General features: G+C 42.6%; 2 protein-coding genes across 7 annotated transcripts in view; both read right to left on the bottom strand.

The window, feature by feature from the left end:
• Positions 1 to 26,575, bottom strand: part of RIPOR2 (RHO family interacting cell polarization regulator 2) — a 217,861-nt gene that overhangs the window by 178,929 nt on the left and 12,357 nt on the right. The gene's annotated exons all lie outside the window — the stretch shown is intronic.
• On the bottom strand, positions 14,662 to 24,635 carry LOC131414217 (podocalyxin-like). The gene is given in 5 exon segments (XM_058555444.1): positions 14,662 to 15,478; positions 15,480 to 16,417; positions 16,420 to 16,621; positions 16,623 to 17,202; positions 24,464 to 24,635. Coding segments are annotated over 5 exon segments (2,130 nt in total). The 3' UTR covers positions 14,662 to 15,240.

Raw genomic sequence — 26,575 nt, 5'->3', positions numbered from 1 at the left:
AGCCTTCCAAAAGTTTCTGATAACACCTACAAGAGCTATGAGAGTTCTGAGAATTCTACCGACAGGAAGGGGAGGTGTTTGGAACAGAAAGTCAGATAGAGCTGTTGAATATAGCACAGCTATCTAAGAAGCCGGACGAAAAAAGAGGCAACAACCAGTCTCCTTTTTGGCTGCCAGGCAGCACTTTGCTTTGGGGAAAAACAAACAAATTTTGCCATGGCTGAAAGCCTAGAGGAACTGGAACTCAAATGCCGTATGGTTCTGCTGCCCCATGCTCTGTGGCCCTGGAACAGGATGCTTTGTGAGTTTTAGCTCCAGGTTCTGAGCGGGCTGCTTGCTCAAACAGAAGCTGGGTAGGGTTCTCCAGAGCCAAGAGTGTGGGGAAATAATTTGACTAACTTCACCCAAGTTTCTATTCTGTTTTGGCTACGGGAAACTTTTTTTTTTAATGTCTTCCTAACATTGCTGAGGAAAATGGCCAATATCTTAACATTTTCAGTACCTATGAAAAGACTATCAAATGCAAAACACCACGAACAGAGGATGTTCCATGTTTGCATGGTAAGCTGGACCTTATAGTCCATCTGAGTCACGGTCTGCACAGAAGATGTCATTTATTTGATAACATTTGTCTTTCCCTTTGGGTTGAAGGACTGAGCACAGAGGACCTTCTGTTCCTTTTCACAACCTCAGCACTGACACAGTGTCTGGTCCATTGTAGGCACTCAATACTATGACAAATCCTTACTTGATAAACTGTGAAGGTGACATACTGAAAACTGTTACCATGGATGATGAGAGTGGGTTTCTCCTATACACATAAGAAAAGAGCCATGATCAGATAACATTTCACTTTACTTCCAAGGCAATTATTTTTGTAATTATTATTTCATTCTCTTTTTACCTCTCTAAAAGCCCTCTGTTTTCTAAACTTATTTCTCTTCCCCACACACCTTTTATCCATTGCCCCTTCCTCCCAGCTCACTCCCATCTCCCTTCTTGGTCTCCCTTCTTGGTGATCCTGGCACCCCATGGCTTCAACTACGACCTGTCTGTCCATGACTCCTAAATCGACATCTATGCCCAACCTTTTCTCCTGGATCCCAGACCTGTTCTCCCAACTGCCTTGTAGACGTTTCCACACTGATCTCCTGGAAGGACGTCAAATATAACATACCACAAGTGAGCTCATTATGTCCCCACCCGCCTCTCCCCCATCTACTCTGCCACCTCTGTTCCCTGTGGTATTCGGTGGCATCACTTCAGGCAACCAAAGCTGAAAACACTGGAAATCCTCCCACAGGAGGGTCAAATGGGACTGTTTCTGCTTCATTTCCTATTGAGGTGCCGAAACAAGTGTGTAGGCTGAATAATGGTCTCCCCAGAGATGTCCGCACCCTAAAGTCTAGAACCTGTGAATATATTACCTTATATGGCAAAAAGGACTTTGTGAATGCGGTTAAGTTAAAGATCTTGAGATGGGGAGACTACCCTGGGTTATCCTGGTGGGACCAATGTCATCACAAGGGCCTTGATATGAGAGGTCAGTCAGGGCAGGAGATGTAAGGACAGAAACAGAGGTTGGAATGATGCAGCCATGAGCCAAGGTGGTTCTAGAAGCTGGAAAAAGCCAGGAGACAGACTTCCCTAGAATCTGCAGAAGAACATAGCCTTTGATTTTAGCCCCGTAAGACCCATTCAGACTTCTGACCTCCAAAACTGCAAGATAATAAAATTATGTTGCTTTAAGCCACTAAATTTGTGATAATTTGTTACAGCAGCCATAGGAAACTAGTACGTAGGAAACTAGACCTCTCTGATGTCTGTTCAAGGACCAAGGTGACAGAAATGGGTCAGGGCACAGAGGGGGTTCGGTGAGGAGATAGGCAAGGTGATGGCTCTGGGGAAGCTGTTGCATTTGTGGGTCTCCTTCCCTTCCCCATCTTAGGGGAGGGGTTGGGTGCAACTTCCCAACTGCAGCCTGGTGAAAGAGGCTTCAAGGGTACCCACTGGAGAGCCCTGGAATGTGTTTCTTGCATTGGGACACGTGGATGACTAGTGCTTGACCTGCCCCTGCAAAGGCTGAGGCTGACGGAGGATTGGGTCTGATCCCACTGAGGAGAGCCCGAGGGTCCGGATATCCTGGGGCAAGTGAAGGACTCACAGAATGGATTTGGAGGCAAGGCAGGAGAGGGCTGCTGCGGGACCTTCCCTCCCAGAGACAGTGGGGACAGAGGTACATCAGGGTTTCCTTTGGACCTGGATGCGTCACCCAGGAGAGAGAGAAAGTGTGGGGTCATCTGTCTAATAGAGACACCTGGAGGGCAAGGCAGAGAGTGGAAGATGCTGCCGAATGCCAGGGGTTGAGGAAGAAGATGCAGGGGCTGCAGAGAGAGGTCCTCAGGGAACCCCGGAAGTGCTCGTGAATGTGCAGCCCAAAGAGAGCTCGACTCCTGTGCCAGCCTGCAGGAGGTGAAGCCCAATAAGAATGCCCCAGCCCCTTATCTCTTCCGAGTTTTGACGACTCCATGAGACTAGACATTTTACTTCCTGAATCGAGCCTATTTTTATAACTATACGTGACTAGAGGATTTGTCTGAGGGTGAACAGAAGCCACGCATGGGCTGCCCAATCTTTATCCAGAAGTGAAGAAAAACTCCCTCCTTCCACCCCCAATAAAGTTCAAAGAGACAATAGGAGAAAACTAAGTTGCACTTTGATACAAAGCTCTTGCTTGTTCGACAGACCTGTCCCACCTTTGGATATTCTTTACCCTTGGCCCAAGTCCTACCTCTCCCCGCGGTCCATCCTCTCCCCCCGCGCCTGCTCTCAGACCCGCGGCAGCTCTTTTATGCACTACTTGGTCTCTCTGCTTTCATGTCTCCCGCTGCCCGTCCACCTTCCCTACTGCCATCTTCCACAACTCTCTAGAACTCTGTCACAAGTTGCTCAAAACTTCCTGGTGGCTCCCCACTCTCCAGCCTAGAGAACGAGGTTCCAGCTGCTGTGGGTGGCATTCAGGGCCCTTCACAACCCTACTTCCTGTCACTCACACCATGTTCCCTGTCCTCTAGCCACTGGGACTGCTTGCCACTCTCTGAACAAATCATGCACCTTGGTACCTGTGTTCCTCCTCTTCGCTAGCTCATCTCCTCCCCACCCCATCATATCCCTTTCCTTGTGAAAGTCCTATATCATCCTTTGAAGGCCCAGTGGAAATGTCAATTCCTCTATGAAGCCATGGCCAATCTTCCCGGGCAGAACATGACCCTCCCTCCCTTCCTCCTTCGGGCCCCACTAGCACTTTATTCATTCCCAGCGAAGGACACTGCTCGATGCTGGGACACCAGAGTAGGTAGGACATGGCCTTTGTCCTGAAGACCTTCAGGATGCTCAGTCTGCTGAGACACTGACAAGCAGAGAGGTACAATGATAGCAGCAGTGATAAGGGCGGGCCCTCAACCACAACCCAACTTGTGTTATACTTTTATAATACACAACTAAGATAACAGAGTACACACATCTCCTCCACCATATGGCGAGCCTCTGGGCAGGGAAATTCCCAAGGGCAAGGATCAGGTTTCAGTCCCCTTTGCCTCCTCTCGGACAGTACCTTGCACACAGTAGGCGCTCCACGAGGGTCAGTTTAACAGGAGTAAAAGATGATAATTCCACCTTTAATTTGTGTATTTATAGGCATCAAAGCACTTTTCACATGCCCATCTAATTTACTCCTCCAGGACAGTGATTCTCAAGCTTGCCTGCTTTTAAAAAATACTATTCCCTCGGGGCTGGCCCGGTGGCGTAGCGGTTGGGTTCACGCGCTCCACTTTGGTGGCCAGAGGTTCGCAGGTTTGGACCCTGGGCGCAGACCAATGCACTGCTTTGTCAAGCCGTGCTGTGGTGGCATCCCATACACAGTAGAGGAAGATGGGCACGGATGTTAGCCCAGGGCAAATCTTCCTCAGCAAAAAGAGGAGGATTGGCAATGGATATTAGCTCAGGGCTGGTCTTCCTCACACACACAAAAAACTATTCCCCAGTTCCCACCCCCAGAGATGCTGATGTAATTACTCTGACGTGGGCTTAGGCATCATAATTTTAAAAAAAACAATCCTCTCAATGATTCCACCATGCAGCAAGGCTCGAAAAGCACTGCTCTTGGCAGTGGAGCAGGTACTAACTACCTCCACTTAGTATGTGGGGACACCGAGGCAAGGAGAGGTTAAATAACTTGCTTGAGCTCATGCAGCTTGCTGAGGATGGAACCAGGACACTGATTCAGGATGGCTCTGGTCCATGCTTGCTGCTGCCTCACCTCGGGGAAGGAAGAAAAAGCAGTGAATGGAGCTCTGATTAATGTACAGGGTCCTGCTGGCGGCATCCTGCTGCTGTTGGCTTAGAAAGCACCAGTGACGTTGGCCTTATGAGAGAAGGCACACCATCAGCAGTAGGGAGCCCAAAGGGAAGGGTAGCTCACTATGGCCAGTGTCAAAAATAAGAGAAGACCTGCTTCCTTGTGGCAGGTCAGACAAAATACCGTATTCTTTACCTCATGCTTTGCCTGTCAACCTTTACCGTGATTAATGGTTTCTCTGAATTCACTTGCCCTCTTCCAGTGACTCACTCCTAGATACTTCAACCTGAGGTGTTAATTTGGTGGATTAAATAAAAGGAATCTAATCTCAGAAGTCATCTTAAGGCTCTGAAGGCCAAATTTCCCCAGAAACATTCACTTCTGCCAGATTCCAAGGTTCACAAAAATACCAATGAATTAGAAGGAATAGTTCCTCAATTTTAACTGTGATTGAACTTTGTTCAAAACCATGAAACTAAAAGAAGAGTAAGAAACCATAAAACTAGTCACCACCCAGACAGCCCCTAGATGGTGAATAAGTTGTGTTCCAAATGTTTGTAAATCGGTTGTTCAGAAGGCACAATAGATTTTCCCACAGAAACCATGTTTTAGAGAGTGGTATCATTCTCAAGCTCTCCCATAAAATTTATCTAACTCATGAGATAACAAGGAATATTAACAGAGTGGAGAATTCCAGAAATTCCCCATGATTACTTTCTGGGAGAAAATAGATTATTTTCTGGGAGAAAATACAGATTAAGGAAAGAGCTATACTTCCTAGGGGGCCCTGCTCAATTGTCTCCAAGCAAACGAGGAACAAGGGGGACACAGACTTTTGCTGTCCAAGGCTGGATGGAAATGCCAATAGAAATGGTGGTTACACAATTTAATATTTTATGTTAGGAACTGAGTGTATACAAACACAGGCATGTATATATGTATGCATACACGTTACATATATGTATATATACACATGTATGTGCATGTATACATGCAGGGCACCATACATATATGAATATGTATATACATATGAATACACATATATACATAATTACACACAGAGAGATTTAGGGGTCAAAAGGATCTCTCAGAGAGGAGTAGTTGCCACGATCCAGACTTTGAGTCTTTGGGTGCCATACTGGGGATGAGACAGGGATGGCCAGGACTCCATGCATCACGGCCACATTACTTTGGATTTTTCATCTGAACTCTCGAATATATCACATAGTCATAGAGCCACATTTTAATCTGCTCTTCTGCAAAGCAAAAGTTTCTCAAGGAACTCTGGTGGACCTATGCTACGCTATAATGCATGAGGTTAATTGCATAGTATCATTCTTTATCACACTGAGAATCCAAGCAAAGCTTTTTCCCTTAGGATAGAATCCACATGCACATTACATTTTCATATTTTCTGTTCCTTAATGAAGCACAGCCTGGAGCATAAGTCAAACGAAACAAGTTCTTAACTATCAAAAGCAGATTACATGCCCCTATCTCACACCATGTAAAAAAATTAACTTAAAATGGACCATAGACCTAAATGTTAAAGTAGAAACTATAAAACTCTTAGAAGAAAACATAGGAGTAATTCTTTGTGACCTGGGATTAGGTAATGCTTTCTTATATATGACGCTGAAAGTGTAAATGAAAAGAGAAAAAGTAAATAAATTGGATTTCATCAAAGTTAAAAACTTTTTTGCTTCAAAGGACATTATTAAGAAAATAGAAGATGACCCTACAGTATGGGACAAATATTTACAAATCATATATTTGACAAGGGACTTGTGTTTAGAATATAGAGAGAACTCTTGCAACTAACAACAAAAAGACAAATAACCCAACTTGAAAAATGGGAAAAGTTTGAATAGACATTTGTCCAAAGAAGATATACAAATGGCGAATACAGACATGAAAAGATGTTCAAAGTCATATCTTGTTGGGGAAATGCAAATTAAAACCACAATGAGATACTAGCTCACACCCACTAAGATGGCTAAACTAAAAAAGACAGACAATAACAAGTGTAGGTAAGGATATGAAGAAATTGGAATCCTCATACATTGCTGGTGGGAATCTAAAATGCTACAGCCACTGGGAAATCAATTTGGTAGTTCCTCAGAAAGTTAAATATAGAATTACCATATGATCTAGAAATTCCACTTTTAGGTATATACCCAAGAGAAATGAAAACACATGTACACATAAAGACTTGTACACAAATGTTCATTAGTAGCATTTTTCATATTAGCCAAAAAGTGAAAACAACTCAAATGTCCATCAACTGAGAAATGGATAAACATAATGTGGTATATCCATACCATGAATATTATTTAGCCATAAAAAGGAAGTCCTGATACATGCTACAACAGAGATGAACCTTGAAAATATTACGCTAAGTGAAAGAACCCAGACACAAAAGGCTACATATTGTATAATTCCATTTATGTGAAATGTCTGGACTATGCAAATCCATAGAGATAGAAAGCAGATTAGTGGTTGCCTAGGGCTAGGGGAGAGGGAGGGAGAAAAAGGGGGTGACTGCTAATGGGAAAGGGGTTTCTTTTTGGGGTGATGAAAATATTCTGCAATTAGATAGTGGTGATGGCTACACAATTTTGCGAATATGCTAAAAATCACTGAATTGTCCACTTTAAAAGGGAAAGTTTTGTATCTCAATAAATCTGTTTAAAACATAGAGGGGAGATCCAGGACCACCAGTTATTCTCTTATCAGCAGAGGGTGATCTGGTTAAGTTGCACTCCATTGTTAAGCACTTGATTTACTTCTCTCCTTTTGTTCCAGAGAAGTGAGCAGCAGCAGAATGAATGCTCTCGGGCACAGAGGGCGGTGTTCATTAGAATACGTGAAAATAGCATCCCACCTACTGAATATCTGTCATCTATGTTCAGATTGCTTTTTTCCTTCTCTCTCTCTTTAAAAAATCATTTAAAAAGTATAGATCCCCAAAGGAAGTTCTAACTTTTGATTGGCTAATACTCAAGTCATATTCTCTGAAACCTCAATAACTTTTCCCTGGAACAGTGATTCTTCCATGGTGGTCTGAAGACAGCAGGTGGTCCTTGACTAGCTAGTAAGTCAAGTGTCTACAACTCCTCTGTCAAAGGGGCAGGGCAGGGAGGGTGGATGAGGCCACAGCAGGGTGGGGATGGTGGAGAATGAGGTGCACAGCACCCACCCTATCTAAAGGGGCAGCCACTTCAGCACCAGGGGACTGTTATCAGGAGGTAATAGGAGCTGGAAATCTGGATTTTTTTAACATAAAATCTTCATTTTTTAAAAGCTGGTAACGAAAGTTTTAAAAAATCTAAATCACTTGTGCAGGCCAAACAAAGCATTTGTGGGCTGAGTTCCAACCATAGGCCACAAGTGTGTGACCTTGCCTGTAGGTGGTCCCTGCACTGGTTCTATTGTACAATTAACATTGAAATTTTAAGTCAGAAAATGAGTGTTAAAACGTACTTGGAGTTCATCTAGTTCAATCTCTCACTCCATGTTAAAATCCCTCTACAACAGATAGTCACCCTGAATTTAAGTAAGCTAATAATTCAAGCCAGAAACTTGCAGTTTCTTCATTGGCTTTTCATTTTAAAAATTGTGGAGTGCAGGGGCTGGCCTGGTGGCGTAGCGGTTAAGCGCGCACGCTGGCTGCGGTGGTCCAAGGTTCGCAGGTTCAGATCCTGGACGTGCACCGACGCACGGCTTGGCAAGCCATGCTGTGGCGGCGTCCCATATAAAGCGGAGGAAGATGGGCACGGATGTTAGCCCAGGGCCAGTCTTCCTCAGCAAAAAGAGGAGGATTGGCATCAGATATTAGCTCAGGGCTCATCTTCCTCAAAAAAAAAAAAAAAAAATTGTGGAGTGCAGGTTAGGTAAGGAGGTGGAGGTAGAAGTGGGTTTAGATGCCTAAGATATGGGGCTGGAAGGGGCTTCAATGCTAATTTTTTTTTTTTTGATGATTCTCTCATGGCTAACTCCAGTATTTTTTTTAATCCTAATTCATTAAAATGTATCAGCACATTTGAGGCTTAGGTTTTCCAGAATTCCCAGAGGCAAACAGAATTTTAGACCTGGAACAGATCTCAGAACTATTGTTCAACTCCCTCATTTTACAGATGATGGAACTAAGAACCATAAGGTTTAAACTGCGTAAAGACATGTCAGACATTTGCGGCTGAATCCCACTGTAGTTAATATTTCTTTCAACGGGTCAAGTTGCAACTCATAACTAGGATTCAGATGAAACTATGATCACCTGGAAATTTCCTGGAGCCTTTTGAACCTGACTTTCCGGGTAGCACTCACTTTTTGAGACATACGAAGATTAAAAAAAAAAAAGCTGTCATTTATTTGACTTTCTGAGCTACGCTAATGGAATACTGGGATAACTAACAGAAGTTATCCATAAGTAGAGCCAACTAGAGATTACTCATGATTCTGAAGAAAAGTTGGCATGAAGCACAGATAATTCCCACAACTCATTTCACTAGTCCCCATCTTTCTAATAAAACCCTTTTGAGAGCTGCTGCTAAGTGTTGAACTAATCAATTGGTGTTTCTCTTCCTTTATTTGCCCTCTGAAGGAGATTTGGCAGATGGCGGGAAGGACAAGGAGGAGAAATGAATGCCTCAAACAGCCCCAAAATTGTCAGTCCACCCCTAAGTCATTGAAAATTGTATATAACTTGGCACAAAAGACTATGAGTTGAATTCTTTGGTCACCAGAGACAAGGAAAAACAGGGCCCAGAAAGTGTGTGGAGAAGGGGCCTGTGGGATCACGCACTTGGCTTGCATTGTTGTTTTTTTCCTCTTGGTACAGCACCTACACACAAATTTGACACGCCAAAATAGGAACAAGAACACAGGGAGTAACAATGACCTCTTATTAAATGCAGAGATAGTTATGAGTCACATTAAAAGTCAACAAAAGCCTCAGTTCCGGTAATCATCGAGGTTTTTTGCTGCATTTATACTTGGTCTTTCTCTTTAATTATACAGAGTTGCCCCCCAAAGTATTGAAATGATAGACTGGAACGCGATTATTTCAGCAGGGGATCAGAGCCTTTGAGCTTCATCATTCATGTTAGCCAAATGCTAAATTTCAGCCTGTCTCTCCTCTAAACGCAGTTAGAAACCTTCTAAACCTTTTGTGTGAATCCAGGAGGGAAAATCGTCTGGCAAATTCTGACAAGCATCTCTTCAAGAGCACATTTGTACTCTGTTAAGAGGCCCAGGCCAACTGCTGCTGGGTCGTCATGGCAACAGACATACACACCATTTACACATCAGCTTCTGAAATGAGCACAAAATAACAAAACCTTTTTGACAGAATGGGATGTTAAGAGCAGCAGCATCCACGAAGCCTAATGAAATGGTGGTTTCTGTCTTCTAAGGGGCTCTCGTGGGCACGCTGCCCGCTTTGATTGCATGGTATTTGTAACCCAGTGGAAAATTCATAGGATCTTCTCTCGTCTGTGTAAACTTCACGACAATTCAGTCAGTCACTTTCACCAAATTCTCATTTCCTTTTCAAACTCTGTTTATTAATTGATGCCAAACAGCATTATAGTAATTGGGTGAAAAAAGGAAGTGTCTGTCTTGCTTATTCCTCCTGGAAAGAAATTTCCCTGATTTTCCATGGAGGTTTTGTGGGGCACTGATACACTGGAGAGGGAGCTGGAGGAGGAGGAGGGGGAGGACTTTTATAGGCCTATAGAAAGTGAGGTTAATCACGGTTTGAAAACCTTCTCTTGAACATGCAGTTCCAAAAATAAGTAAAAAAATAGCCATTCACTCCAGTGTTTCCCGAGGCATCAACCATCAACAATAGAATGGAGCCGTATGAAATAAACCCACAATGATGAAAAATTTAGACTGACTGGAAGCTAGATCCCTGAAGGTAAATCTCAGCAACTGAAAGTGGAGAACAAGGATGGAATGTATCCCCTCCATTAGTCTTGAAGGGAAACCACGGGAGCTCTATTCATGAGAAGTAAAATTAGCTGTATGTTCAATTTTCATGACATTTGTTATTGCAATAAGAATTCCACAGCAAGACTTAATTGCCTCTGAAACACCTCAGAGGAAAGAGGAGGAAGGAAAATAAAGTGTTTGATGGTTGAATGACAAAACAGTCACGAATCCAGGAACACTTAGTGACTAGAGATGGAGTGAGCTTCATAAGCAACACATGACTCAAAGTGCCAGGTCTGATGATGATAAAGTTTCCTCAACTGATTCATCACTTATTTCCTTCCTATAATGATGAACATTCATCAAATAAGCTCTGACCTTAAATTTTAAATTTTCAAGCTATCTCCTTTTAGTTCTGCTTTTCTATCTTGTAATTGAAAAAATATTGACTAATTCCAATTTTAATTCTGGGTCTTTAAAAAATAATTCCAGAAAAAACCTAGGGATAAAGATCCCCTCATTCTACACATCTTCTTGGGGATTCACCTTCTAGGTATTACATTTCGACATGGTAGATTGATAGGCTGTAAAGACTAAAAGAGCTAAAGAAATTAGCCTGCCTCTCCCAGAGATTTCAAACTCGTATCCAGTCAGCTGGCAGATATTTTTGGGGGGGAATAGGGGCTAGCACAGTGTTAAAAGAAATGACATAAAGACCTTTTATGAGGTCTTTTACAGAGTAAAAGCTCTGTAGCTTGCCACAGTCCTCCCCATTCTCTAATGTCTTACACCTGGACTGCCAACTTATTTATGTTGTCTGCTCAAAGGCTTTTTTTTTTTTTTCTACCAGCACTTGAACCAGCTTACACAAAAGCATTTTAATTGACGGTATACAATTTTCCAAAATATATTTTTGTAAGAAAATGGCAATATGGCAATAATTAAGTATAGTCTTTACAAACAAGTTTCTCAGTAAATTCCAGTGTACTTCAGACCCCTGTCCACTAAGACACACATGGTCCCCTAGTCTCCGGGGCAAACTGTTTAACATTCACTAATAACAAAAAGACCCCCACCAAACAGTAATCTCCTGCTTTCACTCAGTGTTGGATTTTCACCTAGTAACAATGCTAGTAACAATGATGAAAGATACCACTGCTTTCCTCCTGCCCATTCTGCTTTCCCCTATCTTGTTCCCTTTGATCCTTAGTCCTGCTAGGAGAAGACCCATATGTAAAAGCTCATTCAAAACTGTTTCTTGGCAGAAAAGAATTGCTCATTTAAGTCTTAGACCAAAACAAATCAGAGGAAGTGTATTAGATCAGTAAGGTTCCTACTTTTGTCTTCATGCCCTCCCTAGCCTGGCTGCAGGATAAGATTCAAGAAGGGAATTCTGTCCTTTGTGTTATTCTGGTGCCTGTCCTTAATTAGCAGTCCTTAATTTATTGATTCCTTCCAAGGCACACAGCACTGGACAGTCTTCCAACCCAGGTTTTAATCACATTTCTGTCACTAACCATGTGGTTTTGGCCAAGTCACTTTATCTTTCTGGGTTTCAGGTTATTTTTCCATAAAAACAAAAAAAAGATTGGACTCGGTCTCTAAAACCCTTTCCTATGACTAGAGTGTCGCTTTCCAACCAGCGCATATTGACTCCAGCCCTTACTGTAATAGGCTGGGGCTTTGCTGGGGAGGGGGTGAGAACCATATTTAAAAATTAAAATGCCTGATCTGCAAGAAAAATACTTTGTCATCAGCCTTATTTTTCATTAAAGAAAAATTAAACAAACAAAAACCTATTTCTAGTAAAATAGACACTTACATTCCTGTTCAGAGAAAAAAAAGAAGCCATCTCTCTTAGCTAACAAATGTTTTTTCAAAGTATATTCACTTAAATCAGTGCAGGGTAGATTAACATGTGGTCATTGTATTTACATTATCAAAAAATATGTATATATGTATCGGCTTGAACTTGTTTTTCAAAGTTTCTCCAGTATATTGTCATAAAGGATAAAGCTCAAGAAGTGGTTTAAATAAACTTTCTGCTAGCTTTCCTTATCAAGAGGGGATAAAGGAATCTTGTGTCTAGACTAGATTAAACCTGTATTCTGTCTATGATGCAGAGAATATTCTGTACCTCCTTCATAAGCACTGCTGCTTCTCTCCCCACGCACATGACTGCATGCTTCCCACTGGATTTTGTCCAATCATCAGAATCATGGTTTCTGGCCTTTTATGCAGCTTCAGGAAACCAGTGTGCCCTTGAATTAAAGAGTTTGTAATCTCTCTTTGGCACAACTTTTTAAAAGTCATGCTGAGTTCCTGGTGTCCCTCTTCTATCTTCTCAGCCCCAGAATCTTTATTACCAGATAGCATTTAGAACCCAGTAAAGATGTGGGAAGAAGGTGACCTTTTCCAATATATGGCTGTATGGCCTCTGACATAGATGTCTAGTGGCAGGAGCAAGCCAAAGCAAGGTAATGGATTCTGAAGTGGCCCTAAAAGGCTAGAATAACACAGTTTGGGTGCACCAGAAAAAAGAACCTCTGAACCAGCCCAAAGCTTCTCAAGGTTCTCCTTGGACAGAGCCATACTCATTACTCTTGATCAAGCATAATTTTTACTCTCTAGTCCTTGCCAGTCATCATCTCTCTCCCCAAGAGGCCTTGGGGCTGCAGCCTTTGATCCATTTGCAGAGGCATATTTGCTGTCTCTGTCTAAAAGCTTGGCTGGTGAAACGTGACTCAGAGTCAGCAAAGGAGTAGTAATCCAGTCTGGTCTCTCCCACAGAGGCCACGATAGAAACTCACTGGGTCGAAAGAAACAAATTTGGGCAGGAAGGAGGCAAACAGCTCTCCTCCCAGCATAACAAGATTTCCTCTATTTATTTTCCCCCAAACTGGCATTGTTCTTCACCCTGCCAACCTCCAAGTGCTAGAGAATCAGGGCAAATACTTTTGGATCCTTGTTAACCTAGCATCTAACTCTTGGGAAGCTCACTGGGGGCCCTATTTGAACCCCTGGCCTTCCTTTTCTGCCCCTATTTGAACCCCTGGCCTTCCTTTTCCCCTACGATGTCAAAGGCCAAAGGCTATGAAGAAGGAATCAGGCAGCCAGGGAAGGACATAGATCTTCCCCCTCAACTCCTCCCCTAAAAAGAAGCTATCCTGAGCAGATAGCCTGTTTCATCAGAACTATCACAGCTGGGGCCTCTAGGTTCTGGGGTTCTGGCTTTTTGCCCTGAAATGACAATTTTCATTCTCCTAAGCAGTTCCACCCATCTTCCTAGTTGGTTCCAGGAAATTTATGCCCAGAAACAATAGACACCATGGGCAAAGTTCAAAATTCCACACAGGATTCCTTCTTCCCAGAAAATCAGATTAAACCCCACTATGCCCAGTCCTCAGTTGCCTTCTACTTGGCAGCTAACTGCTAAGCCCCCTCAAAACCCCTCTACAGTATTTTGTTTCCCTGAGATGCCACCAGAAACTGCAGGAGAACTGGGCAGCCGCACCAGGAATACAGAGAAGAGGACACGCCAGAACAGTGGATGGTTACTGGGACAGACAGCTAGTCCCCAGGCTGCCCCTTATGCACCTTAAAATGCATCGCACGGTCTAGGCCTTCCTTACCCTATGCACAGGAGAATCGGAATCAGTGAGATGAGCTAACTGAAAGTCTCCCAACAACTTGAGCTTTGGCCTTTGGCAGTAAAGGGCTGGATTAAACAGACAAACAAATATAACAAAACTCTCAGCAACTTGAAAAGTCCCTGAGTTTCCTATGGAATTGAGAGTAAAGCCTATCCTTCCTGGCTGTTTCAATCAATTGTCTATTAAGCTACCTCTCTGCTGACCGGGGCCTGGGGAAGATCTGTCCTAAAGCTGCTCTTTCATGCTGGATCTCGGGGGATTCCCTAGCTTGAGTCTTCACCTCCATCGGCTGAGCAGTGAACAACAAAGTAGGAACACTCTGCCTTCAGCAGCTGCTGCAGATTTTAGTCCCCAATGGGAATGGGAGGCCAAAGGAGCTCTTGGGGAGTCTCTTCAAGGAGTGCCTTGGGTGATGGGCCAGGACCTATCCTGGGAGGAAGGGCTTCCCCTTCGCTCTTCACCTGGAGATGGATCCCTTAAGCAGACCTGTTTCACACTGGGAGTCTTGTGTGGGTTAAGTCCCAATCTCACTAAGCAAATCCGATGAAACCAGAATGCAGAAAAAGGGGTTCAAGGCCATGAATGCCCTGTGTTGGTCCCAGGGGCCCGGGGACAGAGTGGGAATAAAAATTGAGTGAAAGGAAGGAGGAAAAACAAAGGGGACAAGAACACTGGCAGACGAGGCTGGGGTAGAAGATAGAAAACTCAGGACCTGTACTTTCAAGTCATCAGATTCCACTGAGACAGGATCTGGCCCCGCTCTTCCTTCCATCCCATCTGTTGACTCCAACCCCTGCCCAGGGCAGCTCAGGGAGGCCCCTCAGGAGGGAGGGCGCAGGTGATTCCAGCAGTGTGGTGGTGGAAATGAGCACTGGACTGAATGAAGGAGTCTGATTTCATCCTGACTCTGTCACCAAATGGCTGTGTGCCCTTGACCTTACCCTCTTTTGGCCTCAGTCCTCTCATCTGTGAAATGAAGGGATTCTACCAGATGATCATATGAGTCCCTTATATGGCTCTTTCTTGATCTCCCTTCCTCTCATCTTCCAGCAGCAATGAGCTCAGGCACTAGTGGGTTATTTTACAAGAGGAATCTAGACAGAATGTGATTTGTTCAGCTTGAAAAGGGAAAAAGTAAGGCCCTGTGGGGATTGGGAGGAGGGAACCTTCTAAGTCTGCTGTTCCTCCCCAGTCTTTCCCTCAAATGGGAAGGATTTTCCTCCCCTGTCCAAATGGCACTTGAGGTGGTTCAGTCTGGAGCTCTGTGGCACTGTTGGAGGCCACCAGCAGACCTGATTAGAGGTGTGTGTCTTCCTCCTCATCTAGGTCATCCTTGGTCAGGTTGTCCAGAGGGACGATCCAGCTGTCCCCCAGCTCCCCATTAAGGTTGACCACCTTTTTCTCCTGCATTTCTGATGAGGTCTCCATCACTTCCAGTGTTGGATTGTCATGGTAACCATTCTCCACTGTCTGTAGCTCCTCTGTTAGTCGTTGCTGGTCCTTCCTCTGGGAGAGGCGCTGGTGGCAACAGCCAGAGGGCCACAACGAGGAGCAGGAAGGATGCCATGCAGACAATAATGATGATGAGAGGCATACTGAACCGGTCCTCAGTCTCTTCTGGTGGTCTTTGATGCCCAAACTTCATGTCACTGACTCCCACTTCTTGTAGGTCATCCCATTTGTCTTTCAGAAGTAGATACAGGTCCTTGGGAAGGAGGTGTGTGCGTATAGTGATGTTTTTGATTGCCACTGCCTGGGTTTCTGGAATGGGTATCAGGTATACAATGCACTGATCTTGAGCTGAGTTGTAGGTGGCTTTTGCTGCTCGGCACAGAATTGTGATCAGTCTGTCATCTGAAGGGTTCTCCCCACAGAGGCTGGTTTTCGTGAGGTTCAGGATGAGCCTCTCGTCATTCAGCTCTTCATCAGATCTGCACTGTACCCTGTTATCTCGAGGAGCTGAGACGGAAGAAGGGACATTGGAGCCTGTGGAGGCAGTTGAAGCCATCTGACTGCTGGAGCTTGTGGGTCCTCTGACAGGGGATGTGGCCATGGGTCTCAGTGAAGAGGCTATAGTTTGCAAAGCCTTGGTTGCAGAGGTCTCAGGGATGGAGGAGGTCTCAGGGACGGAGGAGGAGGTCTCAGGGACGGAGGAGGAGGTCTCAGGGACGGCTGGCATTTTGCTGGAGGTCTGTGGATCTGCTGTTAATGATTCAGTAGTTAGTGTGGTAGTTATCCCCTGAGATGTGAAGGTGGGACCTGCTGTTGTGCCTGCACTACTTGAAGCTGTAGTAATTTTGTCTGGTTCCTCGGAAGAGCTCTCCGCACGCTTCGTAGTAACAGAGCCTGTAGTCAGTCGGTGAGTGCTTGTTAAGACCGTCAAGGAAGGAAGAGCAGAAGTGGTGTGTAAGACTTTACTCAGAGTAGAAGGTTTAGAGGTCACCTGACTTTCTCCCTTCACGCTCAGCTCTCTCCCTTGCTGGTAACGTCGTGGCTACTTTGGGCTCCAGGTCCAGTTGTATCTTTAGCTCCATTCTGGCTGCTTGTGGTTTCAGGCTTTGCTGGGGTAGAGGCTGGTGTAAGTGTGGCCTTCGGGTCACTAGTAGTTGTAATCGAGTTGTTTGAGGTTAGTTTCCCATCTGTGACACTGGGTGTTGCCGTTGTTTTCTGCTGGGCGGGTGGAAGTCACCCCCGAGCTGCTGGGGGCTGCAGCTGTGCTTCCTCTCACCACAGCTGAAGTCCCCATTCTATCACTGGATGCTATACTTTCACTTTGTTTGACTGTGTTTGAAGTCACCATTGTACTGCCAGATGTTGAAGATGTGTCTGAATTAGTTGAGGTATGACTGGGCGGGCCTGCATTCCCGGAGGACGACGACGTAGCAGGAGAGGACTGCATATTGTGGGAGGGCGACGCCGGCGGCAGCAGCGCCAAGAGCGCCAGCGCGGAGCGCATGGTGCCCTGGCTTCGGGCCCGGAGCAGGTGGCTGCGGGTTGGCGGAGGGTCCCGGCGTCCGCGCGGCGGGAGCGTGGGCGCCGCTCGGGGAGGCCTGGTGGTGGCTCCGGCGACCGGGCGGTGACCTGGGGCTCCGGAGTCGCGCTCCGGCGGCCCTTCGTCGCGGCCGCTGCGGCAGAGCCGGGCTGAGGCGCGGAGCCAGGCGACAGAGGAGCGGCTGCGGCGACTCCCGTCCGGTGCGCGCCGGCCCCCGCCCCCGCCCCCGCCCCCGCCCCCGCCCCCAGGAGCGCGCCGGCGGCGGCCTCAAAGGCTTTGAGTTTGCAGTCCATGCACATATTCGTGGATGCTCTTCAGCTTTTCTTCTCTTTGGTGTGCATTCACATTAAGTCCTTTTTTCAAGACTAAACTCAGGTGCCCTCTTTTCTGGTCCGCTGGTCTCACCGGGCTGTGCCTATCACCCCTACCCAGTGCCATGGGTTTTAGTTCTTATTGGTTCTCTAATTTGGTCATGATGCTTAATAGTAACCAAATAGTATACTCCTGGAGGGCTGACATTGTGATTTGCCTGTCTGGTGTTTTAACCCAGGATAGTGGTAGTTGCAGTGTGAGCCCAGTAAACCCTGGTCAGTTTACTGATGGATGGGAATACAGGAACCAACAGAGTGCGGGAGTGTGGGCCGTGGCTCAATCCCGTGGATTTGCACTGGTTTCGAAAGAAAAACTACAATTATTATAAAGTATTTAGAGCTCCTCATGACAGGAATAGTTCTTTTGGGGATTGAGATTGATATTTTGGTCATTAGAATACTTAAAATACATGTTTCTCCTTAAAACCTGTAAGTAATAAGTGTTGTGGATAAGTAGGATGAGCATGCACATAGAGGTAATTTCATGATATCACTTAGGGAAGCCGTGGGATTGAATTCAAGTATTTGGTACCTGTATCAGTTACCTATGGCTGCTGTAACAAATTACCACAAATTTAGAGGCTTAAACAATACAAATTTATTCTGGAGGGCAGAAATCCTAAAATCAAGGTGTCAGCAGGGCTGCTTTTTTCCTGGAAGCTCTAAGGGGAAATCTTCTCTTTGCCTTTCCTAGTTTCTAGAGGTCACTTGCATTCCTTGGCTTGTGGCCCCATCCTCCATCTTCAAAGCCAGCCAAGTAGCATCTTCAGTATTTCTCTTGACTCTGATTCTCCAGCCTCTCTTTTATCAAGACCCTTACAATTACATTGGACCCACCAACATAATCCAGAATAATCTTTCTATTTTAAAGTTAGTTGATGAGCAACATTAATTCCATCTGCAACCTTAATTCCCCCTTACCATATAACCTAACTTATTCACAGTTCCAGGGATTGGAGTAGACTTCTTTGGGGTGGGGGGCATTATTCTGACTACCAAGTGAACAGAAATGTAATAATTCAACACCCAAGAAAATGACTGGTTTTCTTGGAGTAGGTAAGGAAGATACCATATAATTCTGTTTTAAAACAGTTGTGTTCTGGGGCCTCCCTGTGGCACAGCGGGTAAGTGCCTGCGCTCCGCTGCTGGCAGCGCGGGTTCGGATCCTGGGCACGCACCAACGCACTGCTTGGCAGGCCGTGCTGTGGTGGTGTCCCACATAAAGTGGAGGAAGGTCGGCACGGATGTTAGCTCAGGGCCAGTCTTCCTCAGCAAAAAGAGGAGGGTTGGCATGGATGTTAGCTCAGGGCTGATCTTCCTTACCAAAAAAAAAAAAAACAGTTGTGTTCTATTTACTGATATTCTAAAATTGTTTATAGAATTAAGTAATCTAATAAGAAGTTGCCACAGCAAAGCAGCATTTGGTTTTGAACATGAAGATCAATTATTTTTCAAGAAAGGAGATGACAGTGAGATAGAAGTGTATTGCCAGAGAAACCACTGATTAGAAAGACCTAAAACTTCAAAAATCAAGGTGTGTCCTCTTTGCCCCAATCTACACACTCATACACATTTAAGTCTTGTTGTGACTCCATAACTCTTGAACAATTTGTATGGAAAACCTGAAAAAACTAGGACCACTCCATCTCTCATTCCCAATCCTGCTGGTTAAGCCCATTTCTTGCTGCAATTCACATGAAACACACATACTACTGTATGGATGGACCAAATCTATTTAATCTCCAATCTAGGGTAGAGAGAAGTGGGGGCAGGGGGGTGGCAGGGCTTTCCTGCTTGTGGGAGACTGACAAAGTGCTTGTGGGAGACTGACAAAAAGAAGATGAATGTATATCTATGTCATTCATATTTATGTTGTTGCAAGAAACTTAGGTCAAAGTGGCCATAAAATTGTTCAATAGGAGGCAAATGAATGTAAAACCGTGTTTACTACTTGAAACCAAAGCTTTGTGGAAAATCTTGAATTTATGGGGGAGGGAGGCAGAGAGATGTAGAGAGAACAGGAAAGCATGTCTGTTCATTCTCCGATCCCTTCCTCTTCCCCTTCCCCTCATTACTGAACTTGGGCTTTAGTGACCCCATTACTGGAGTGTATTTGTTAAACGGTTGATTTTGCTCTACTGGGAACTTCCTTTCCTTTCTGTCTTTTTTTTTTTTTTTTTTTTTGCTGAGGAAGATTCACCCTGAGCTAACATCTGTTGCCAATCTTCCCTTTTTTTGCTTGAGTAAGATTCACCCTGAGCTAATATCTATGCCAATCTTCCTCTATTTTGTATGTGGGTCGCTGCCACAGCATGGCTGATGAGTGGTATAGGTCTGCACCAGGATCTGAGCCTGCGAACCTGGGCCGCCAAAGTGGAGTATGCCAAACTTAACCACTATGCCATGGGGCCAGCCCCTCTTTCTGTCATTTTGTAACACATGCCAACTCTCTCCCTCTCCTCTCTTTTTTCCCTGAAAAAATACAACGAATGCATAAAGACTTATTGGTACTGAAAAACAAATTAAGGTACAGACACATGTATGCAGTGGTGTTTACTTTTTGCTTTTCTCTGCAGACCACCATGTGGAGGACAATTATAATTGATTTAGCCAGAAGAGCTATTACTTGCATTAATGAAAAAAAAGTCACATCTCAGCAAGAAAGACAGTGATGGCAGGAAGAGCTCGGATTTGTGAAATGTAAAGTCAGGGATGCACTTCATACCCTTCCTGATTCTACTGTTTCTCTCTGTAGACATGTGCCGAGCATCTACCATGAACCCACATTGCCAAGCACAAGATTACAAAGAGAAATAAAGTTATATTTGTCCCCAAGAAGGTCACAATCTAAGAGGGAAAAAAGAAATGTAGTTTCACTACTGTGCAATATGAAATAGAGTTGTCAAATATACATACATCCTGGGAAAATCTCAAAAGTGAGAGAACGCTAAATGTTCTTAAGAAAAATGTTTAGTTGAACAATCCTTGATAACAGCTGTGTTTAGTGACAAGGGCTCATAACCAGGATTTAGGTTTGCCAATAAAAGTTAAAAGTTGATCATTATAGAAAATTACTTAATAAGGAGCTATGCTTTTATAGAAAAATGATATGAGCAGATAATGTTATATTCTTGCTTCTTTCTACTAAAGCCTAAAGAACTGTTTAATGTTGGATTTAGAAAAGCTATAAAGTGGTGCCATCTGGTGGTTACTACCCAAAGTGCTTGAATTAGCCTTGCAATTTCAAATACAAGCAGTGATCTTGACTATTTCAAGACTTCTTATTAATGCTTTACATTAAAGTAGCAAACTAATACTAGAAAATCAAAAACATAGAGAAAACATTTAAAATTCTGGCTGAAGCAAACCCAGTAATATCCAGAATAATCTACCATCAAAAAAGAGAGTTTGCATATAATATTCATTGGATGATATTGTATTTCCATTATATAATAAATAAGAATTTCTCATTCTGTTATTCTTGCTCCATTTTTTTAGAAAGCGGGGATTCTTCTACACAGAATTTTCTTTCATCAATTGTTTGATTACACCATACCCCCCAGCACTTCAGCCCACAAATACTATTTGTTTGTTGAAATTTGTCCTACAGAATTTTCCACATCCTGGGTTTGGGCTGATTACTCCCTCATGGTGTTGCTTAACTTGTTCCTCTATTCCTTGCATTTTCTATAAACTAGTAGTAAGATCTAGACTAGATGAGATGTTGATTAGATTCCAGTTCAATTTTTTTGGTAAGACTACTCATAGATGGTGCTGTATACTTCCTATTCATCAACTCCCATGGCATATGTGTCTAGCTGTCCCATCTTACTGATGAGACTTACTAAGATCTATTGGTGGGTTCACATGATGTCAGTTGGATCCCTGCACTATGAAGTTCCCCAATAACTTCTTATTGAGAATTTGGACATCCACTGATGATCATTGTCTCCACCCATTATTTCATGAGCATTGCAAAATGATGATTTTGTAAATTCCACTATCCCTTCTACATTTATTACCTGGGATTCCTCCATAATCTATTTAGATGGCTTGAAATACAGTTCATAGAGGAAAGAAAGAACAAATATGTGCTTTATCTCTTTAAAAAATATTTTTAGGATAATAAGTTAAGTGTCCTAGCAATCCCCAAAAGGTGACAAATGATGTTTTGTGTGTGTTTCTTTAGGAATTCATAGATTGCTATGTATTTGATGTATTACAACTGATAGCAAACATTTTTCTTTTTGATATCCAAATTGTCCCACCTTTGACCAAAATGTATCTTTTTTAACATAAATTCTCTAATATGCAGCAAAGCTGTTAAAGAACCAGGCACACTCCTACACTCTCAGGACAAACTGTTACAACTTTCAAGAAGGGCAATTTGGCAACATGTATCAGAAGTCTTAAAAATATTTATACCCTTTGATTTATACCCTAATATCATACTTAAAGAAATATTTTCTATGAAAATAATCAGAGATGTAGACAATAATTGTACAAAAATATTATTTCTAGTGAACCATTAGAAAGAGATGTCAATAGGCTTTGATACATTTGTATCATGAAATACTATAGCTACCATATTAAAAGTCCAGCTTTTGAAGAATTTTAATTACCATGGGGACATTTTTATGATATTATATTAGTTGAAAGAAGCAGATTACCAAAATCTTATATATAATATGATCCCAATTATTATATATAATATGTATATAAACAAAAGACTAGGAAGATATACTCCAAAATGTTAATAATAGATATATCTAGATGGTGGGAAAATAGGTTATTTTTTACGTCTCCTTTGTATTTTTCTTTATTTTACAAGTTATCTCCAATAATATGTATCACAATAGATCTTATTAAAAAGCAGCTAGTATTGAAATTTGTGAGCAATGTTGATTTGTTATTCGTTGAATAATAAACCTAAGTAAACGTCTCCTTTTGTGTTAGTGGAAATTGTGTAAGAAACAAAGAACATTTTTTCCTCAACCAAGAGATTGTCTGACTTAAAGAATGAAAATAAACTGAGCTGGATTTGAAATGAAACATGAAATGAAAAATAAAATGAGCTGGATTTGAAAAGAAGCCTTCTTGAGATACGTTATATTTTCCCTCCTAGGATCTTCTCATTGCAATTGATTACGCTTCTCCAAAAGTAAACTTCCCCTGTGCTATCCAATAAGTTGATCTGATATTTCAGCTTGATTCTTACTGTGAATGAGAGCATCCACATAGAGTGAGATGGATGTGTCTGCCATTTGTAATGGGATTCCACAGGGCATCTCCCTCCCACCAGTTCCTTTCTGATACTGACAATTTCTAATTTTTGACATCCTAATGCCTAGCTGTCACTTCCAAAAGTCTGACAACTTCTGGTCCAAACCATTTATTAAGCCCTTAATTTCTGCTTTCCCTTCTTATTAACAAAGTAATAAGTATTCAATATCAACAAATTAGATAACCCCAATGAATTTAAAGAAAATAAAATTCAGAAATAATTCTGTCAAAACAATTTTAAAATGTTGGCATAAATCCTATTTCCTAGATCTATATGACTAGTCTGTAAGCTCTTTGGAGAAAAGATTTACATCTAGTTTATTCTTTGTTTCTTTTGCACAGAGGACAATGCTCATATCCTGGGTGTTTACTGATGATAGAAGTGAGGTGAAGAGGAAGAAGAAGGGAGGGAAAAGGAAAGCATTCCTGGACAGGGCGACTACATGGAAAAATGCATGGATGGAGGAATGAGCTCTGAGTATTAGACCAGCTCCACCTGATAAGAGGGATCCTGTGGGGGAATTAGGGGAGAAAGGTGTGGCAAATGTGGCAAGACTGTGGAGGGTCCCAATATTTGACTGAGGAGTTTGTTAATAGCATGAGTTGGTAAGGGACCAGACTGAAATCTATCCTATTATTATATAAAATAGCCTTAAATTCCTTAATTCTTTGACTTTTTTTGTGTGTGTGTGTGAGGTGATCAGCCCTGTGCTAACATCTGCCAATCCTCCTCTTTTTTTGCTGAGGAAGACTGGCCCTGGGCTAACATCTGTGGCCATCTTCCTCCACTTTATATGGGACGCCGCCACAGCATGGCTTGACAAGCGGTGTGTCAGTGCGCGCCCGGGATCTGAACTGGCGAACCCTGGGCCGCCGCAGCAGAGCACGCACACTTAACCACTTGCGCCACCGGGCCGGCCCCTAATTCCTTAATTCTTTGAATGGAATAATTGGTTTATAATGAAAGTTGGTGGCAAGAGGACCTAAATATTAGACTTAAAAAAAAAATGCTCATGGGCCAGCCCCAGTGGCCTAGTGGTTAAGTTTGGCATGCTCTGCTTCAGTGGCCTGGGTTTAGTCCCTGGGCATGGACCTACACCACTCATCTGTCAGTGGCCATGCTGTGATGGCGGCTCACATACAAAAAAAGAGGAAGATTGGCAACAGATGTTAGCTCAGGGCAAATCTTCCTCAGCAAAAAACAAAACAAAACAAAAAAGTTCTGTAATTATATAGAAATAAACCCATAAATTTGATGGATTAGATAAATTTCTTTCTTTCTTTCTTTTCTTTTTTTTAGGTGTAATTTACATAGAGTAAAATTTACCCTTTTTAGTGTACCATTCTATGAGTTTTGACAAATGCATACAATAGTGTAATCCCTGTCACAATCAAGATATAGAAGAGTTCCATCATACAAAAAAAGGTCCCTTAGACCTCTTTGTAGTCAACCTCTCTATCCAGCCCTTGGCAACCAAGGATATGTGTTTTGTCCTTATGGTTTTGCCTTTCCCAAAATGTCACGTAAGTTGAATCACATGGTATGTAGCCTTTTGAGTCTGCCTTCCTTCACTTAGCATAATGCATTTGAGAATAATCCATGTCGTTGCCTGCATCACTAGTTTATTTCTTTTCATTGCTGAGTAGTACCTCAGTGTGTAGATGTACCACCGTTTGTTTTATCACCCACAATTTAGGGCAATATATTTCTTTTTAATGTAACACATATAACTAATATTGTACCTTCGATCAGCCAAGAGAGGATTTCTAAGATTTAAAGATTTATTCACTAATTGTCAAAGACAGGTGAAGACAGGAAAAAGAGATATAAATATATCACAGTATAAATTAATTTTAGAAATATGAATGTCACTATCCAGTAGATTCACTTTCAGAGCAGTCTGAGAAAGAGAATGGTTGAAGGTCTCCAGTTCTGTGTCCTGGAGTATCCGGCCCCACACTGACAACAGAGCCTCAGAGAGGAAGGACAGCCTTCGACTTTGATCCCCCACGAAGATCCTATAGAGCTGCCTCTTCTGCTTCATGACCCCACAGAGCCAAAGCAGCATTGGATTCAGTTAGCTAAGGCTGATGTTGTTTCTAGATCCTGCCAATGCTTTGTCTTCAGTACCTGTTTTGCTCATTGTAATCCATTGATATCCTTCCTACCACAGTGTCCTTTGATGACATGGAAAGCCATTGTTTTTTTGGTTTCTAGTTACTAATTCAAAAAACGAAGTTGCCCTCTTTTCAGCCCCACAACACTCTAGGAGGCCAAATTTGTGACTCTGGGTTGATATCATTAGGTGAGTAATTAGACATGTTGATCATGCTCAGTTAATCTCCAAATATTCACACTAAACGGAGGGAAGAAGAGCCAAGAATGAAAGAGAAGATGGGGGAAAGGAGCAGGAGGAGGGAGAGGGTGGATAGAGGTGACGTGTAGAGGTATCTATTTATCTATTCAACTGTCATGGGAAGCCCAGCATACCTCGTGTGCACTCCCACCCACAGGTCCTGGTGTTCATGTGGTGGTGAGAGCGCTAAGAATTTGATCTCAGGTACAGTCAAAGGAGAAAAAAGGTAATTTAAAAGCTTCCACTTATTTATTTCTCCAGGGTTCTTCTAGACAAAGAAATTCAAATAAGTGCCAGCGGGGTTTAAATTTTGAAGATAATACCTTGGATTTACACAGAAACTACCTATTGGACAACAGTACTCTGGAAGGCCAGAGCTGGGGGGACACTGGGTCTCATGACAATGAGACTTTTTTAGGGTTAGAAATGTAAAGTAACGGGGCCTTTAAAAAATGACAGGAACAAATAAGGAAGCTTATTCTGTCCACCCTCCCCACCCCCCCAGCAATAGCTGTGCCTTAAAAGAAGGGAAAAGCAAAAGATCTTTTGAATTTAAACTGAATTTCTGAGGACAAAAAATTCATTAAAAACTTTTCAGTATATAATTGATTAAAATAAAAATTGGTTGCTGGAAGTGAGAAGACTATACAAATTAAACTAAAGAAAATGCACGCAGTGTTTTCAAAAGATGTTTTCTGTGATGTGATGAATACGAATATTCCAACACGGCTTTGGAAATTGTTTTTGGACTTCAAGGAGCAATCATTCACTTAGTCCCTCTAATGAGTAATTGTTCAAGAAGAGAAAGGTTGAATTTCCTAGAGGTCAAGAATCAGAGCCTTAGGAGACGGAATTATAGGTTTGAACGGAAGGACTGTGATGCATTGATGAGCTTCTTTATGATTCTAAGTGATGTTTTGTTTGTGCTTTAACACGTGGTATTTTGAAACCAAATTGTAAGTGTGTTCAGGAACAAGAGAAAATGAAGAAATTGCATGGGATTACAAGTTACAGAGATTGCCGGTTTTTCTGAGTCACAGATGAGTCATTTTTGAAAGCATTGTGTTCAGAAAGACAGTTTCACAAATGAGTACTACTTACAGGTAAAACTAAAGGTGAACAAAAACCACTAAAAAGGTGTTTTATTTTTCAGTGCTGATTAATCAGGGCTATTGTGTGCAGGAGAGAGGGAAATTGCTTCCATTTGTTGTATTGGCTGTTAGTGCACTTTTATTAGGTCTTTATATCGGTATGCATTTTGTCACATGTATAAAGGAGAGCCTAGTGTCATTGTTTGAGGTTTCACTAATTCAGATTTATGATAATTCACATAAAGATAGGCTAAAGTGTACCCTTCCTTAGCAGATAAAAAATAAAGGTCTGAAGGGCAGATCGAAAAGATTAACCTTCTAAAGCATTCCGGGAGGTCAGTATATAAACAGTGGAGACACTAACTATAAATCCTTCTTTCTCCTTGAAAACAAGAAGCCTGAGAATTTCTAGAAGGCAATACTTTTGTTACTCTATTTTGAGTTGCTGTACATTTTTTCTTTTTCTGTACATTTTTAAAAATAAAAAAATTAATGTATACTTTATAAGAAATCATTTGTATGAATTTAGAATACGAA

The sequence above is a fragment of the Diceros bicornis genome, chromosome 14, assembly GCF_020826845.1.
Source record: "Diceros bicornis minor isolate mBicDic1 chromosome 14, mDicBic1.mat.cur, whole genome shotgun sequence".
Taxonomy (NCBI): Eukaryota; Metazoa; Chordata; class Mammalia; order Perissodactyla; family Rhinocerotidae; genus Diceros; species Diceros bicornis.
This window is presented reverse-complemented; position numbering and strand designations above follow the sequence as displayed.